The sequence below is a fragment of the Borostomias antarcticus genome (assembly GCF_949987555.1).
Source record: "Borostomias antarcticus genome assembly, chromosome: 29".
Classification (NCBI taxonomy): domain Eukaryota; kingdom Metazoa; phylum Chordata; class Actinopteri; order Stomiiformes; family Stomiidae; genus Borostomias; species Borostomias antarcticus.
Genome location: NC_140262.1, coordinates 5,281,200 through 5,299,382, shown reverse-complemented (window position 1 = coordinate 5,299,382; position 18,183 = coordinate 5,281,200). Strand labels below are relative to the sequence as shown.

Below are 18,183 nucleotides of genomic sequence, written 5' to 3'. Positions count from 1 at the left end.
GTCCCTAATGCTCTTCCGTAGAAACCAGACCTGCACGTGGATCAGATTGCGTGAGCGGGTGTGTGTGTCTGTACTGTAGCTTCCTACCAGTTAAAAATACCAAGCGGTAAAAGAGGAGGAGTATTAAGATGGAGGTCGTACATCACAGGCTCCGCCCCTTCCCGCCCCTCATCGTATGACCGTCATGTTTGGGGTTTGATTACACATTTACACAACCCTTCCTCCCCCTCCCTCCCTCCCTCCCCCTCCCTCCCGCCCCCAGCCCCTAACAGCTGCCTCCGTCCAACTGGGTCAGCGCAGCACCTGGCACTGCCCGGCAGCTGGCTATGGCACAGCAGGAGGCCCATCCAACACACGCACGCACGCTAGAAGTTCAGGTTCTTGGCCACCTCCCAGGGAAACTCCTTCCTGCCGAAGTGTCCGTAGCAGGCGGTCTTCTGGTAAATGGGCCTCTTCAGGTCCAGGTCTCTGTAAACATTCGGTCAGATTCGGTTAAAATCCCACGTTGCCATCATGGGCAATACTGTCAACTTACAAGGTCATGCGCACCTGACAATGACCCCTGGCCTGAGGTCAAAGTTCTTGTTGACGATCTGTAGGAGTTCCTTCTCGTTCTTCTGGGAGGAACCGTAGGTGAACAGAGAGATGGACAGTGGCTGGGCCACGCCAATGGCATAGGACACCTGGACGATGATGGACATACAGTAGAATACATGAGTCCGATTATGGACATACAGTAGAATACATGGGTCAAAGAGATTAGATGTTGTTGGCTGAAACTGGGTCAACAGTAACAGCAATCAGCTAGTCCTTATAAAACAAAAATAGATAGTGAGATGTACTGGAAAATATAATGTAATATATCAAACATTTCCATATATTGGAAACTAATGGTTATATTTTCCAATATACTGCAATATATGAAAAGCGGCAATTCCTTATGTATTGTTCAATATATCATGTATGTATCATATATTATTCTGTATATTTCCTCCACATATTTTACATACTATAATATATTGACAGTTAATATATAGGGGAATATATTTTCTTTGCATAAGGGAGATAGAATCACTCTCTCTCTCTCTCTCTCTCGCTCGTTTAGGATTTCTCTTTCTCTCTAACTCTCTCTCTCTCTTTCTCTCTCTCTCTTTCTCTCTCTCTCTCTCTTTCTCTCTTTGTCTCTCTCTATCTCTCTCTCTCTTTCTCTCTCTCTCTCTCTCTTTCTCTCTTTTTCTCTCTCTCTCTATCTCTCTCTCTCTTTCTCACTCTCTCTCTCTCTCTCTCTCTCTCTCTTAATTCACTCACCTGCACCAGCACCCTCCTGCAGAGGTTGGCCTTGACCAGGGACTTGGCCACCCAGCGGGCAGCGTACGCAGCGGAGCGGTCCACCTTGGTGTAGTCTTTCCCAGAGAAGGCCCCCCCGCCATGGGCCCCCCAGCCCCCGTAGGTGTCCACGATGATCTTCCTTCCAGTCACGCCAGCGTCACCCTGTCGGAGAAACATACTGTACGTGAGAGAATGCTATACAAAGCACAGAGGTCATAATCCAGTTCAAAAACAGGAAGCGATCAGGGAAGTCAAAGAGGCGGAGTCAAAGAGGTAGAGGGGGAGGAGTTCTAACCTGGGGTCCACCAATGACGAAGCGCCCGCTGGGCTGCAGGTGGTAGATGGTGTTGTCGTCCAGGTACTTGGAGGGAACCACGGCCTTGATGACCTTCTCCTTCAGAATCTCCTTCTGCTCCTCCAGGCTCACAAAGTCGTCGTGCTGCACTGAGACGACCACAGTGTGGACTCTTCTGGGGATGACCGCACCATTCTCCTGGGTGTAGTGGACTGTTACCTGGAGAGGAAAGAGGAGAGAGAGAGGGAGAGAGAGAGAAGGAAAGAGAGAGGGAGATTCAGAGGAGAAGTTTGGTACGGTAGGTTGTAGGTACTATGGCGTTCCATTCCATCTTAGTGTGCCCAGATTAGACTCTGTTGACTGTTTGGTCTCGACGTGTCTTCAACTCAACTCAAGTCACATGTTTAGGGGTGTGGTTGGAGCCAAGATGAAATGGGGCGCACTTCACTTTGCTCGTCACTGTCAACTCCAAATAGCCCCTTGAGGGGTCAACTTCCATAGAGGGCCAATCGTATTAGGGGGTGTGACAGAGGGACAGTGGGCTTCCCTAAAGACCTATAAGGGTCGTCCAGGGGGGTAGAGTTGTATCGGGGTCATCGAAAAGGCTCCAGATACTTGGAGGCGCCCGACAGGAGGTCTTTCTCAAGGGGATCGTGTTTAATGACTTCAGTCCATGACATCATTAGGGATGGGCGCTGGCCTCTGGCTGCTATTGGGCAGAACCTCTAACTAGTCTGGCGCCATTCGCTTTGCATGTTAGTTCTGGGCTAAAGCAAGGTCTAAGGTGATTTCCCAGATAGCAAGCGGATGTGTAATGATTCTGGGCCATTTATGGGCCGGAGCTAAGCCACAAGGGCCAGATGTGGCCTGTATATGGCCCAGATCCGCTTGCTATCTGGGTTTAGATTAGGCAGACTACAGATAGTCTGGGGCCAATCGCTTCGCATTTTACCGGTCTAAACTGGTTCTAGGGCGAGGTTGCCGCCACCAGATTAGATTAGAAGGCGGCCTCTAGACAGGATATGAATCTGACAGGGAATGGAAACCAGACTCTAACTGCTCCCACGAGCAGAGCCTGTTGAGGGGGAGGCGACCGCTAGCGTCACATACCTGGGTCTTGGAATCAGGGCGGAGCCAGGACACTGTCCCGTTCCGCCTCAGTTCGGCCATCTTGGCGTTGAGTTTGTGGGCGAGGACGATGGTGAGGGGCATGCACTCCTCCGTCTCATCAGTGGCATAGCCGAACATCAGACCCTGCCAACAGCACGACAGTCAAACTCTTATTATTGTTGAAATAATACCTATAATACTTATTATAAATAATACCATGGGTTTGAAACATCTGATCCCAATCCCAGAGAAGCGAGTGCTCACCTGGTCTCCGGCTCCGATGTCACTCTCAGAACGGTCGATGTGAACGCCCTGGGCGATGTCCGGGGACTGCTGCTCCAGAGCCACCAGCACGTTACAGGTCTTATAGTCAAAGCCTGGAGAGAGAGAGAGAGAGAGAGAGAGAGAGAGAGGGAGAGAGAGAGAGAGGGAGGGAGACAGAGAGAGGGAGGGAGGGAGACAGAGAGAGACAGAGGAAAACAGTGGACAAAATGGAATGGAAAGATAAAGTAAAAAAAGGAATTAAGGGAGAGAGAGAGAGAGAGAGAGATAGAGAGAGAGAGAGAGAGAGAGACAGACAGACAGAGAGGGAGAGACAGACAGAGGTATGTCTTATCATCTTATAATGAAAAGGTGCATTACTCGGCCTACTTGGTCCCCAGGTTCTTATACACAAACGTACTGTACCTTTATCTGAGTTGTCGTAGCCGATGTGTCTGATAGTGTCTCTGACCACCTTCTGGTAGTCAACGTTAGCCCGGGACGTGATCTCCCCACAGAGCAGCACCATGCCGGTCTTACACACCGTCTCTGTTCACAACACACAGGACAGTCAAACAGCATGTATTATATAGAACTAGAGAACTATTATAGGCCTATATAACTTTCATAATTCGAAATATACTAGTGATTTGTCTATTGGCAAATCCTGGTTGCAGACAATGGACAATAAGTGAAACAGCTGCAATTTTGTTACAGTAAACTTGCTGATGACTTTGAAATATTGGACTCTGCTGCCCTCCAGTGGCCAGATGCGCCCACTCACTCACCACAGGCCACCTTAGCGTCAGGGTCCTGCTTCAGGTGAGCGTCGAGCACAGCATCACTGATCTGGTCACAGATTTTATCTGGAAAACAATGAAGTAACTCAGTTAATATGTTGATAATTGTGTCTGTGTGGTGACGTAACTTATAACTTGCTCAAAGCCTCCAGTCAGTGTGTCCAGTCTCCTAGCCTGGTCTTTGTACTGCCCACGGCAGAGGCCTAGTCTAACTTGCAACTAAAGATTGAATTTCAACCCTTTCCGTCCGAGTAGTACTCGGAATAGCTCTTGCTTCTGTGGTTACATGTCTGTCGCATACTTTCCAGGGAGTAAGTGTGGCATCATCTATGTGGTTAGAACACTTGGAATTGGTTAATTGACACTAGAGCTGTGTTCAAAACCAATCAAATACCCAGCTTTCCGGCGGCATAGCTGGGCACTTTGCCCCCCGTGTGGCATGGCTGGGCACTTTGCCCCCCGTGTGGCATGGCTGGGCACTTTGCCCCCCGTGTGGCAGAGCTGGGCACTTTGCCCTGTGTGGGCAAAGCCAAGGATGAAGCTATATTGACGAGCCACGCAATGACACCTGTTACATACTGTATGCACTACAGTATAAAACCTGTCAGGGTTCTGTTACAGCAGGACAACATGTGCAGGGGAAAGTGTGGCGCTATACGTTAAGCGATATGGCAGTCGATTAAACTGCTCCTGAATACATAGTGACATTAAATGAGTGACATTAAATGAGGAGGTCACTCGGCCACCCAGAGCAGGTGCGAGCGCCCGTCTGGCCTGGTGTGGTGCCAGGTGCGTGAGGGGGAGTACAGTGTGTGTTACAGGATCAGTACAGTGAGAGTGGAAGGGCTTGGAAATGTGTTTATCAACATTGAGGGCCACACTTACCCACAAATAAACTGTTAATGTGTTGACTTGCGAACTGCATTAATGCAAACGATTTTACTTTTGATTATACAGCACAACATAGTTGAACATAGGTCATGTAGTAATAACCAAATGTAATTAAACTCAATCAGAAGTTCTTACTGTAGGCCTACCTGCAACTGTATAATTTGAGCTAGCAATTGCTCTAATGTACAGTAACTGTTGAGCAGCACCAGTACCACTTTGACAGAGTTGTGAAAACTTTGCAAAAAAGCTCTACCTAATCAATTCTCAGGTGTCACCACATAAACAGTCCCATTCAACCTCCATGTGCATCAGAGTGCTACAGACCCCCCCCCCCTCTCTCTCTCAGAGCATGCGTCACTCTGCTGGGCTCGGCAGCGCGCTGCGTTCGGAGCAGGCTGCATGTGTCCAGGCTCCGGCCATGCGGACTGAGGGGCCTCTACTCACCAGGGTGTCCTTCTCCCACGGACTCCGAGGTAAACATGAAGGAGCCGTCGTAGTGCTGGCCTTCATACAGTCCGTCCACTGACCCGTTCATTATCTCTCCCTCTGGGCAGCTCAGCAATGCAGAAAAAAAATAGATTACAGACTGTGAGAGCAGCAAGTGAGAGCAGCAAGTGAGAGCAGCAAGTGAGAACAGCGAGACCGGGTTCTTTGCGAGAGGATTAGAGAAGAACGATGAGACTTTGCTCCACTGCGACAAGAAACGTAGATCACCCTGGTCCCAAAGCCCTGAGCCCACACCAGTGCTCTGAGTGATGCAAGGAGTTCATACACTCATATACACACACTCTCACGCTGAAATGGGGAGGGGCCATGTGAACCAGGGGGTTAGACCATTCAGAAGGGAGACAAGGGAGGGAGGGATTAAAATTTCCTGGAAAAACTTTTTTTTAACTCCTCATGTGCTGGACATTTCCGCTCAGAGATAACTACAGTACAATCAGAGAGACCTACAGCCGCTGATATCCCTGTTCGTGCACATTTGGCTGCATGTGTAGCTTCTCAATAAAGACTGTAGAAAATAAATATTCCTTGAATTGGAGAGATTCTTTGGATGTCTCCCAAACTCTTATCACTCTTATTTTCCAGGGGTAACCAGGGGCCCCAGAGCTTCCTGGTCTAACCAGGGGCCCCAGAGCTTCCTGGTGTGATCAGGGGCCCCAGAGCTTCCTGGTGTGATCTCTGTGATTGTGTAAACAGACGATGGCATGGAGTTCAATGCAGTGCCTGTCGCTCTTGGTACCTTTTAATCAAACGGCATGCTAACACAATGCATCACGCAGAGTATTATAGAGATTAGGCCAATATGGAGAGATTAACATATTGACTGATTAACTAGCAGTTACGCAATTAAATTATAAGAAATCACATATTTTAATCATGTGCATGAAGTTATATAATTCAACCTAGAAATCAACTATTCTTTATAGAAGGCTATGTTGCAAATGTAAATGTGCTGCTTATGTTTCAAATCGGACACCTACTGTAGTAAGGGCAGAATAGTAATTGTTATAATGAATGTGTGTGTACTGTATGTGTGTGTGTGTGTGTGTGTGTGTGTGTGTGTGTGTGTGTGTGTGTGTGTGTGTGTGTGTGTGTGTGTAGATGCTGATTTAGGGTGATAGTTTTCAGGGTAGTCCAGGGAAGTGGGACAGGCTGAAGGTTCTGGGTGAGCTGGATTGAGATGATTCATGATCCTCTCTTCATTACCTGCGGGCTCCATTAATCCAACAGCTCGTTAGTCATTCACACTGTGGTCCATATAGGGATGGTTGAGAATGTGTGATTGTATGAAAAATATGTATCTCCTACATATAAATAAGCCCATGTTGGCCATCCTGTATGTGATACAGGATACATTGCCCAGGAATAACAAGCCTGGCACTGTACAGCATGTACAGTACTACTTATACACTGTTATCATAGTCGTGACTGTATCTTATCTTATAGTCATAACCAAAATGAGGCTGTGTGTGTGTGTGTGAGTGGGCGTGCATATGTGTGTATGTGTGTGTGTGCGTGCATGTGTACTGTATGTGTGTGTGTGTGTGTGTGTGTGTGTGTGCGTGCATATGTGTGCGTGCATATGTGCATATGTGTACTGTATGTATGTGTGTGTGTGTGTATGTGTACTGTATGTGTGTGTGTGTGTGTGTGTGTGTGTGTGTGCGTGCATATGTGTGCGTGCATATGTGCATATGTATGTATGTGTATATGTGTACTGTATGTATGTGTGTGTGTGTGTGTGTGTGTGTGTATGTGCAATATTACAGTATATCTGCATGTTTGTGATCTGGGTCAGGCAGTGGTGAGATGATTAGTGACATGCAGAGCAGAGCAGAGCAGAGCAGAGCAGAGCAGAGCAGAACAGAGCAGAGCAGAACAGAACAGAGCAGAGCAGAGCAGAGCAGAGCAGAACAGAACAGAGCAGAGCAGAGCAGAGCAGAACAGAACAGAACAGAGCAGAGCAGAACAGAGCAGAGCAGAGCAGAGCAGAGCAGAGCAGAACAGAGCAGAGCAGAGCAGAACAGAGCAGAGAAGAGAAGAGAAGAGAAGAGAAGAGAAGAGAAGAGAAGAGAAGAGAAGAGAAGAGAAGAGAAGAGAAGAGCAGAGCAGAGCAGAGCAGAGCAGTGCAGAGCAGTGCAGAGCAGAGCAGAGGCAGGGTTGGGGTTGGCAGGGTTAAGATCCTCTTTCCCTCCAGCAGTTCAGGGGAATGTGGCAGCTGCAGGGTGTGTCTGTCGTTCATACCAGTATGTTCCCACCTCAGCCGGCCAATGGCGGTCGTCCCCAAATGTGTGACCAGCAATCTCAGATTTCATTGCACCTAGTTCTAAGAAGAAGCCACAACAATTACACAATTTTCTTTTTAGTGATGTACTATGTGCGCGTGTGTGCGTGTGTGTGCGTGTGTGCGTGCATGTGCATTTGTGAAAGCAACAGTTTGACTGATAAAAAAGGAACAATAGATAACAGCACAAAATAAAAGGCTTTTCAGAGCGAGGCCTATGGCCATACATCCAGGCCATACACTTGCGAGTAGTAATGACTCAATGCAAATGCTCAATGTGTGTGTGTGTGTGTGTGTGTGTGTGTGTGTGTGTGTGTGTGTGTGTGTGTGTCTGTGCCTGCGTGTGTGTCTGCAAGTGAAGTCAAATGATCAAATTCCAAAATAACTGCCAACCAAAGGCATGAAAGGAATCCCTAATCAAAACAAATGTTCATCAAATGCAAGGGGCTATTTCATGTTGGCCAGCCTAATATTTAATTCAAGGCGGAACCTTCTCGTTAGGCTCACAGACGATTAATGAAGTGACACCGTAACCATGGAGATTCAACACATAGCGCTGTAGTAAAGGTAGCTCGTAGCTAACAGACAGGTTTGTTCAAAGATGTTTCTGTTCAGTTAGAGTCATTTTTAAAATAAATTAACCTAAGAATGATTATGTCTAATGCAATAGCGCCATTCTCTCGAAGTGTTTTAATTTAATTTTAATTCGAATTATGTGTCAAGCTAGAATAGCAGCTAGGGCTGGCTAACGTAAGCTATTGAGCGTAAGCTACGTAAACTACGTAAGCTAGCATATAAAACAAGTTAGCTTTGCACACGAACCACAAACAAAGAGAGGATGATAAGGGAGCTTGCTGGGCAAAGTTTCACCCATCTATTATCTGTGGCACACAGGAGATATGGACTCTGAATACCTGAGAAACGGCCTAGGGAAGTGCCTGGTGGAGGGGCTGGCCGAGGTGTCCGATCAGCGCCCGATGGACCCAGTCGAGTTTCTAGCCCACTGGATTTACAAGTACAAAGACAACTTGGACTATGAGGAGAAAGTAAGTAAACATGTAGTTCCATTATCTGCCAGTAGGGGGCAGCCTTACCCAGTGTAACCTACCCAGTTCAAAACAATCCCAGTAACTTTACTTTCTGCGGGCTATATCACATTTTACTTCAATCAATCAATCAATCAATCAATCAATCAAAGCTTTATTTATATAGCGCATTTCATACCCAGAGGCAACACAATGCGCTTATCTTGTATGATGAGGCTTTTTGTACGATGAGGCTTCATCTCGGTGTTATCTATCATGATAATGACAGAAAAAGGCCCATGAGAGACTGCTGGAGCAGGCGCAGCAGCACGCCAGAGATGAAGCTTTAAACCAGAGGCAGATGCAGGAGGAGGAAGACGGGATGAGGAAGTCGCTGGAAGAACCCGAGGTATGCTCTGGCACAATCAGACTGTGCGCACTGTGTGTTTTAATTCCAGTCATTATAGCAGTTTAATTGTGTTGACTTTTCCAGCCAGCAGAGGACACACCTCCTCCAGCTGCTCAGTCAGGGAGGCCAAAGAAATTCAACCCCCCTAAGCTCGCTGCACTGATGGAAGGGGATGACGGGGTATGTTTTGGTAGAAATTCAAGCCAGTCTTTCTCACACGATAGCTTAAGCCTCCTGATTGTATCAATGATATTGACTGTACAGTCCATAAAGATAATGAGAGGCCCATTACGTTATACTACACATGTAGACCTGCTTTAGCCAATTCATCCAAATAAAAGATATCTGAGGTATTTTGACGAGATGCTCACGGGCGAGGCGACATTTTGAACACGTCAGATCTCTCAAGATGAACTGACAGGACCCGATCAGACCATCAGGATCCTAAAGAGGGGTGATGAGAATGAACCTTTGAACTCCGAACTCCCCACGGCCAGCGCCCCAGAGTCTAAGCAGGAAACAGAAATCCAAGACAGTGTGTTGGAAGATGCCACAGGAAAGGAGGTGACATGCGTGTTCCTCGTACATCTGCCTTCTGGTGTGGTGGTGGTACCGTTTTCTTTCTCACCAAAATTCTCACGGGGTCTTCCAGTTCTGTCCTTTTGGTGATGGTGACCCTTGACCTTTCGGTAATGCACATTCGTTGCGCACCCTGTCTTTTCCGGTCTGCTGCGAAGGTAGTTATATGAAAGGAAATGTTGTTTTGGAATTAGTCAAGAGGTGGTATATCTGCCAGATGAAAGTCACAGACGATGTCACGGCTCCAGACCTCACAGAGTCCGCTAAAGAGAGAGAGACCGTAGAGAGTGACTCTCAGAGAGTCCGCTAAAGAGAGAGAGTCCGTAGAGAGAGAGCCCGTAGAGAGAGAGCCCGTAGAGAGAGAGCCCGTAGAGAGAGACCCTCACAGAGTCCACTAAAGAGAGAGAGTCTGTAGAGAGTGTCTCTATTCCTGCTAAGGCCGTCAGTTCCCAAGGCAAAGAGCCTGAAGAGAGTTCTGTAGAAAAAACTAGAGCAGAGTCTTCCAGTAACCGAGTAGATGATTCAGAACACGCTGACCAGGATGAGGAAAAGGTGATGCATTTTGTTCCTTGTTGGCACTACTTACAAACCCCTTTGTAAGTAATGCCAAGAAAAAAAAAGCTGTCTAATGAACCAAAAATGCAACCTCTCAAAGGTGTAAGATGGTCAGTGAAGCACAGGTGCAGAGCAGAGTGGACAGCAGAGTATGAGCTGTCTATAGATGTGGGTCAGTCAAAGGCTTCTGTGGCTCCAGCTCATTTAATTCTTTGTCGCACAAACTGGTCAACAGGTGACGGATGAGCGTGAGACTAGTGAACCAGGTGATTCCCTACCAGGTCGGTCATCTCCAGGGCCAGCGAGCGATGACGTCAAACCAGATGAGACTCACTCTGGGGAACCACAAAAGGAAGAGAACCCTCTTTCCACTGACCACCAGGACCGAGATGAGGTGATGTTCTGCAAAGGCATTTTGTGTATTTAAGATTGAGGACTCGACAAAAACTCTTTGAAAACAACAAACAATGGACAGACAGACGAGATGCATTAAAGAGGAAGGCGAGTTAAAGGCAGATTCAGTGCATTTTGAAGAGCTGAAGGATCAGGGCTGAAGATAGCGATGAACCAAGAGAGAGACTTACCTGGAAAGAGGCAAGGATTTAGCACACTAACGTTACATGTGTAGGCCTATATGCCACACTCCAGTAAAAATAAAATAAAAAGTGTCATCCAAAGAGGAAGGACAGGTTTCACTTGGAATACTTAACGATAATCTCATCCTAGCCTTTTTCCCCATAAACAATTTCAGCAGGTCACTGACAAACTCGAACCCCGTGAGCCTTTAGATCCCACTCAGGTTCAGTCTACCTCAGGTCCAGAGAGGGATGAAGTCAGTCCGGATGACGCCCGCTCTGAGGAGAGACAGACCGGGGGTCCGCTGGAGGAAAATGACCCCCCCTCTCCTGTCCCCCAAGACCCTGCACAGGTGACCGGCGTCATGTGACACACCCAGGAGTAAATGAGATTCTGATTGTGATTCGTAATGTATTTCAGACAGACGGCATGCCGAGTTTAAATGTTTCCTCTTGACGTGCAGTCAGTCTAAAAGACTGAGGAATCGACAGGCATACTCACTGTGAGAAGGACAGGAAGGACGAACAGTAGAAGTAGTCGTAGTAACGACAGCAGAAAAGAAAGAAGGAGGAGCATCACATGACAAGAAAGGGAGAGATGTCTAGAGAGAACAGGATCAAGTCTGGAGGTGAAAGGTGATGGAGAGATGTGTTCAGCCAAGCCGTTCAGGAGAGAGACCAGCATTTCCCAGTCAGAGAGGCAGGATGGGCCTGAAGCTGAGCATATACAGGGATGGATACTCACAGAGAGAGAGAGAGAGAGAGAGAGAGAGAGAGAGAGAGAGGAGCAGAACAGAGGTCTAATGCCTAACCGATATCCCTCTGAAAAACTCAGGAGCCAGAAACACCGGAGACCCATAATGCACCAACCTCAAAGAGCGATGTCATGCAAACTGAGGAGAGGCCGGTGATGATGTCAGAGGGGGTACTTGACAAAACTGCTGAACCTGTTGAAAACACAGCCCCTGTTGAACCTGTTGAAAACACACCTCCTGTTGAAAACACAGCCCCTGTTGAACCTGTTGAAAACACAGCCCTCGTTGAGAAGGTGATGCTCTCAGAGTGATGCTGAGAGAAGCTAGCATAGCTCTATAACAGAGAGGCAGGGTTAAAATGTGAACTGCCAAAGAAGCAGAAGACATATTTGTTCATATCAAGTCCATTTCAAAGTTAAGCTGGTCCTTGTTTATTCTACTCTTCACTAAAGTGATGTGATGCAGTATGATTTCCAACTGAACTTTGCTTTCTTTTCAGGAGGAGGAGGAGGAAGATGATGGATAATATGAAGAATGTTGATGAATATTCTACCATACAGATCTGGAGATAGATGTTTTAGAAATGTATTACAGACTCATCAACCTGGTAAACATTACAAAATAACTACTGACTTGTGTAGGCTACTATGTGATTCTATGTTTATGTATAATTTAAGATACAAATAAATAACTTCGATTGCGCATTTTATGTTATTTTTTCATGCGTCCTCGCTCCTTCGATTGTAGACTATTTTTGAGTTGTATTCAATATATGACTGATCTCAGATTTTGCACCATCATTCATTTCACGGAGTGATTGCGATTCTGCTGACTAGTCGTGATCATGACTCATCATGACAGCGCCACACTAATTAGTCACATCTGGAGACGCGTCTAATCACGCGGTGACGCGTATTTACGCGTATTTATTCAGATCTTATCACTGAAGGTACTTTCCGAAGCGCATTTGTAATCGAATGTTTGAACAGTCGTCAACTTTGAAAACAATTTCGCCTGGAAAACTATTTCACGAGATTAGGCTACTTCGGGGATTTAAACTCCCTCAGCAAACACTCTGTGGTAGATCTGAGCCTAGAAATGTACCCAGAGTAAGGATCCTCTTTATTTCGGAGGTTTCCAAGACGCGTACTGCGCTTTGACCATGGAACTATTGTTCCAAACAGTAAGTGCGGTGGGCGCATTCATAGCCGGTATTTTGAACACTTTCACTGACATGTTCTTGACTGTGCCATTGAAGGCCACACTCAGATACCTGGAGGAGGCTGACCTCAAAACATTGGAAGGAGGTTAGTTTATCATTTATCTTCAACAACTAGATTTATATTGTATTTTCCAATACTCACTAGTCGTTTCAACGTCAGCCACATTGCATACAGTAGGCTACCCTTTCACCTAATTTCCTCACACAGAACAAAAGACTTTCAAGGCCAAATCTCTCTGGGAGACGTCTGGAGCTGTAATCATGGCCGTCAGGCGGCCAGGATGATTTTTGTGCAGAGAGGTACAACTAAACCTTTTTATCCATATCCCATTTTCCTGTTATTGTTGCCTCACACCAGTGCATTTTGTAGGAGTAGTGCCGGGAGTTTTATTTTATTGTCTGGTTCCATAAGTGCTTGTCTTCCTACAGGAGGCCTCTGAGCTGTCCTCTCTGAAGCCCCAGCTGGAGGAGCTCGGGGTCCCTCTGTACGCCCTGGTGAAGGAGGACATCGGCTCTGAGATCCAGAACTTCAGACCTTACTTCAGCGGGGAGATCTTTGTGGATGAGAAGGTGAAGCTAATACTTTTTTTCTTAATGTTGAGTCTTTGGAAAACGTGTGTTTTGTCTTTTGCAAGATTCAATTTTACCACTTGATTCTTTTTAGAACCTTTGTTCTTTTTAGAAATCTTTGTGTTCCATCTTTCAGAGGTGTTTTTATGGTCCTCGGGAGCGTGCGATGGGCTTGTTGGCGTTCCTCAGAGTGGGCGTGTGGATGAACGGTCTACGGGCCTTCCAGAACGGCTTCCTGGGAAATATCTTTGGAGAAGGCTTTGTGCTGGGAGGAGTGTTTGTCCTTGGAACAGGACAGCAGGTAACGGCGCCCCGTCCACCTTCTCATACTAAACTGACAGAACAGTTGACTTGTCATGCCCACAGAGAGAAAGCTGGATCTCTTTGGTTGTCCACTGTTAGGCCTTTTCCACCAAGAGGGTGCCGGTTCGGTGCCGGTTCGGAAACCTAATTTTGAATGGTTCCAAGCATTTCGACCAAAAAGAAATGAGTTCGGGAACCCGAAAGCTGGTTCCGAACCGGCACCACAAAATAGTAGGTTTTTCAGTGCGAACCGTGACGACATCATGGGCGTGGGCTGGCGTACAACGTTTCGGCTAAAAACTGGTCGAAACGCGGGCCCGTTCTCTGGACAGAACCAAGGTTCCAGGAATTTTGAAACGAACCGGTTCACGAACCAGGGTTCTTTCGGTGGAAAAGGGCTATGTGAGATCTTGGGTCATGTGTGGGTAGTGCTGCCATCAGCGGGTCACATCAACGCTCACGTGTGTGTGTTTTCCTCCAGGGTATACTGCTGGAACACAGGGAGAAGGAGTTCGGGGACAAAGTGAACATCCTGGATGTCCTCAGAGCTGCTAGAAGAATCTCAACAGAGCTTGTATCTCTGGAGGAAGAATAAAATGTGTGCCTTGTCCTTTGATCTAATTCAAGACCATCTCTACAGTATGTTCAGTTTTCTGTTTTGCGTGTGAACCTCAGAAGGGTGTTGATGACTTGTTTGTTTTGTTCGGGGAGTGATCTCGTTGGGATGCTGGGGTTTCTGTTCTGCTGATGTGAAAATGCGGTGAGGGCTTTTCTGAATGTGTTAATGATGGTCTGGGTCTAAACTCTGTCTGGAGCGAGCAGATCTGATGCCTACGTTCAGTATCCCTACCTGTCAACGCACAGCAGACGAGCAAGACACCGCTTTCAAGAGACCTCTACTTCAGGCAATAAAGAGATCTTTATGCACCGTTCTCACAGATGTCCCATTTCTTGGTTGTCCAAGATACTTTGTGTGGAATTGATTGTGTAAACAGCGGTGTTAAGTGACTAGCTCTGATCAAAATGTGATTAGTGTGTTCAAGATGTCTTGTTCAGCCATGGTAGCTTTCCAAAAAGGGAAAATGTGTTAAAGGGCCAGCTACTAAAAAAGTTCTGCGTGTGAGTGTTGTGATTGGCTGGTCCTCCTGTCATTGAAGTGACCCTTTCACATTGTCCTGATGCCAGAGGAGGGACTAGCAGGGGTGGGTGTGGTCATGTGATCACACTCTTCCAGATGACATCGACTGGACTGGAGCAAGGAGCACTGACTTCTCTCTCCTCTTGTGATCTCAAGGCCTGGGACGTCTTAAGGCAGCAAGTAGTATGCTTTTTATTATATTCTATCATGCAATATGATTTGCCGTTGAGTATATACTCTTAGGGCTCGACACATGATTCATCCTGAGTTTGAGTTTTATGCTTATGGTAGAGGTGAAACTTGATAATCTAGGGGTTGACTACAATCACTACCATTTTCAGTGTGATTGTGCTGGTGTCAGTATGTGCATTTAACAGCATAATGTTTGAAATGTACCGTAATAGGCTACTGATGAAATCGGACTACATGTATCCCATGCATTTTTTTTAAAATAAGGAAATGATGTAATCCATGGCAATTTAAGAAATGTAGGCTATTTTAAACAGGAATTGTCGAGACGATTACACATTTCTAGATATAGTTTACAGCATAATTATGATCAACATAACTGTGAATGGCATGAATGACATCTTTAAGGAAGTTGCTGTGTCAGAAAGCTTGCAGATGACAAGCAAGTGGTTTTATGTGATGAAACACGAGACAATGTCTTTATATCGGATAGGATTCTCCTTATCAGTGAGTCACACAGAGTTCTGTGGGAGCGAGGCAGACTATGACCTTGAGTTAGGCATACTACAGTACATCACACCACAGCTGCCGGAAAGGTTTCAAGTAAAACAACCAACTGAATGTCTAACATGGACCTTGTCCCAGTTTGAACCATATGCTGCTCTATCCTGTTATATTTGGTGTCCTTTAATATTTACCTCCTCTCTTCCTGCAGTGCTGCCCTCCTTCCTGGAGAGGGACCTGTTGGAGGTGTTCTGGGGTGTGGGCATGGGGGCGGTGGTCCTAGCGCTGGTCGTCCTCGTCCTGGCCAACACCGACCTCTTCCTCACCAAGGCAGAGCAGAGCACTCTGGGATACCTGGAGGACGCGGACCTCAGAACCACAACTGGAGGTGAGATGGCGGCAACTGTAAATTAGTAACGAAATAACTGAAGAATAACGTAGTATGTATGCTAGTTATTATAGTGGGAAAGCATAGATAGAAAATGTGTTGCCATTCATCTCTGAGAAGGTGTTGAACGATGAAGAGTGTGCTTGAGAATAGTGTGCTTGAGAATAGTGTGCTTGAGAATAGTCTGGCTGATTCTCCACCTTCTTCTGGAGGAGAAGAGGAATTGAAAACAGTGCATCCGTATTTGCTATTTGAATTGCTTCCTCATTTTTGGTTTCAAATGGGGTTTTTGTCTTTGCAGATGGGAAAACAAAGAAAGCCCAGAGTCTGTGGAAGAGGACTGGGGCCGTGGTGATGGCCGTGAGACGCCCTGGATGATCCTTGTGCAGAGAGGTATAGTGTGTGTGTGTGTGTGTGTGTGTGTGTGTGTGCGCGTGTGCGCGTTCCCAGTCGTGTATCTCTGCAACCATTGAGCTGAGCTTACTGTGGCCCTACAGGAGGCCTCTGAGCTGTCCTCTCTGAAGCCCCAGCTGGAGGAGCTCGGGGTCCCTCTGTACGCCCTGGTGAAGGAGGACATCGGCGCTGAGATCCAGAACTTCAGACCTTACTTCAGCGGGGAGATCTTTGTGGATGAGAAGGTTCAGCATCTCTTAGCGTTTTCTGACCATCATCGACTAAAGTAGTTTGATAGACTAGTGAAAAGTACAGGTATATGGAGTAGTCTAATAATTGGACATCTTTTGCAGCAACGCTTCTACGGTTCCAAGCCCAGGAGAATGGGGCTGGGTCTGGGACTTGCTCGTCTGGGCGTGTGGCGCAACCTCCTCACTGCTCGGAAGAACGGTTACCAGGGTAACACGAAGGGGGAGGGATTCGTTCTCGGTGGGGTGTTTGTGGTTGGAGCAGCAGAGCAGGTAAATCCAGGGTCATATTGAAAATAAATAGAGACAAAAATGACATGTTTTTGTTTTGTGATTAGAATCGTGTTTGTTTTATCCTCCAGGGCGTTCTACTGGAGCACAAGGAGAAGGAGTTTGGAGACAAAGCTGATCTTCTGTCAGTCCTACGGGCCGCGAAGAAAATACAGACAGTGAAATAGATTTGATTCCTGTGCGTGAGGAGTGCCCGTGAAGCTAAGGCCATGCAAATGATTAATTTGCTTATCACAAATGTTAAAAGCTATTTTGTAATGTTAACACAGCGTTGTGCAATAGCAATGCATGATATTAAGTGTTCAGAGGCAACGTGTTCAGGGACCCTGGTGATATTGATGTTGTCACAGTGTTGGAGTGTTAATGGGCGTTGATAGTGTGTTAATGATGGTCTGTGTCTAAACTCTATTTGGGAGGCAGACTTGATGTTTTATACTGAGTCCCAGCATTCAAACCTGTATGTGCATAATTGCATGTCTGTAATGACAAAGTTGGATCATTGCTCAGCCTTTTAGAGAGCATATGTCTAATGTTGTCCCTATCGGTGTCATGCACCATTGACCAAAACAAATTCTTAGAATGTTCTAGACTACCTGGCCAATAAACTGATTCTGACATGTATTTAGAGGAATGTGAGAATAACTGAGTTTGGGTAACCCAAAATGTTCCCGTTTAGGTCATTAAGTTTAAAAAAAAAAAAATATATATATATATATATATATATATACACCTGTTCAGCTTGAGTGACGCTTAGAATCTCAAACACCCAATGAGAGTGAAGCTCGGGTTCGCTCAATCAAATTGAAGGCAGCCAATCACGTTGCGGACGAGGGCGGAACTCTAATGGTGGCCAGTCATGTCCCAGGTGAGGTAGGTCATTCAACACGACATGGACAAAGGTAATGTCTATTTTGCTTTATTGAATAGCCTTTCTCGTTGTCTAACATACCCTGCTGTCGACTGTTTAATTGCCCACCTGGCATCTTTATGCTTGATGTTGAGATAAGACTTTCTAGCCTATACTCCTATCTTGAAAGTGTTTTTTAAACAACACCATCGCTTAGTTTTAACGATCCTGTCTTATTCCCATTACCTTAAAATGAATTGTTGTTATTATTATTGTGCTACAATATATAGACGTCAGTGTATTAGATCTGCTGCTTTAAATGGCATGGATAACTGCGCATGCCGCCTTCAAGTTACTACCGACCGAATATGATAACCCAATGAAGTAGGTTAAACTAGTTTTCTATCAGCTAAGTGCCCTGTATGTTGCTGCGTATTATAACGGCTTATTGTGTTTATTCATCAAGTTCAGTATTTATAGAGTTTTATACCTATTAAAGTCGCTGTCCGACGTCCTGAAAGCAGGAACGCGTGGGGAGACCCGCGGTGACGACATGGGGACACGCTTAACACTGGGGACACGCTTAACACTGGGGACACGCTTAACACTGGGGACACGCTTAACACTGGGGACACGCTTAACACTGGGGACACGCTTAACACCGGGGACACGCTTAACACTGGGGACACGCTTAACACTGGGGACACGCTTAACACTG

At 46.4% G+C, this 18,183-nt stretch overlaps 1 protein-coding gene and 2 pseudogenes across 3 annotated transcripts; 2 read left to right on the top strand and 1 right to left on the bottom strand.

Annotated features, from left to right (window-relative positions):
- Positions 1-340: 340 nt before the first annotated feature.
- LOC311326977 (S-adenosylmethionine synthase-like) lies at positions 341-5,282 on the bottom strand. The gene is made up of 9 exons (XM_084459966.1): positions 5,131-5,282; positions 3,784-3,861; positions 3,422-3,544; positions 2,999-3,111; positions 2,735-2,878; positions 1,625-1,843; positions 1,309-1,491; positions 550-683; positions 341-468 (listed from the first exon to the last, which is right to left on the bottom strand). Exons 1-9 carry the CDS (start codon positions 5,219-5,221, stop codon positions 366-368), a joined length of 1,188 nt encoding a protein of 395 aa, XP_084316092.1. The 5' UTR covers positions 5,222-5,282; the 3' UTR covers positions 341-365.
- A 7,220-nt stretch (positions 5,283-12,502) lies between these two features.
- Positions 12,503-14,350, top strand: LOC311326741 (peroxiredoxin-like 2A; annotated as a pseudogene). Its single transcript, XR_014631366.1, has 5 exons — positions 12,503-12,679; positions 12,803-12,894; positions 13,024-13,164; positions 13,301-13,465; positions 13,949-14,350. The product of XR_014631366.1 is annotated as a peroxiredoxin-like 2A (transcript).
- A 1,205-nt stretch (positions 14,351-15,555) lies between these two features.
- On the top strand, positions 15,556-17,218 carry LOC311326946 (peroxiredoxin-like 2A; annotated as a pseudogene). Its single transcript, XR_014631364.1, has 5 exons — positions 15,556-15,686; positions 15,988-16,079; positions 16,184-16,324; positions 16,433-16,600; positions 16,690-17,218. The product of XR_014631364.1 is annotated as a peroxiredoxin-like 2A (transcript).
- The last annotated feature ends 965 nt before the right edge of the window (positions 17,219-18,183 follow it).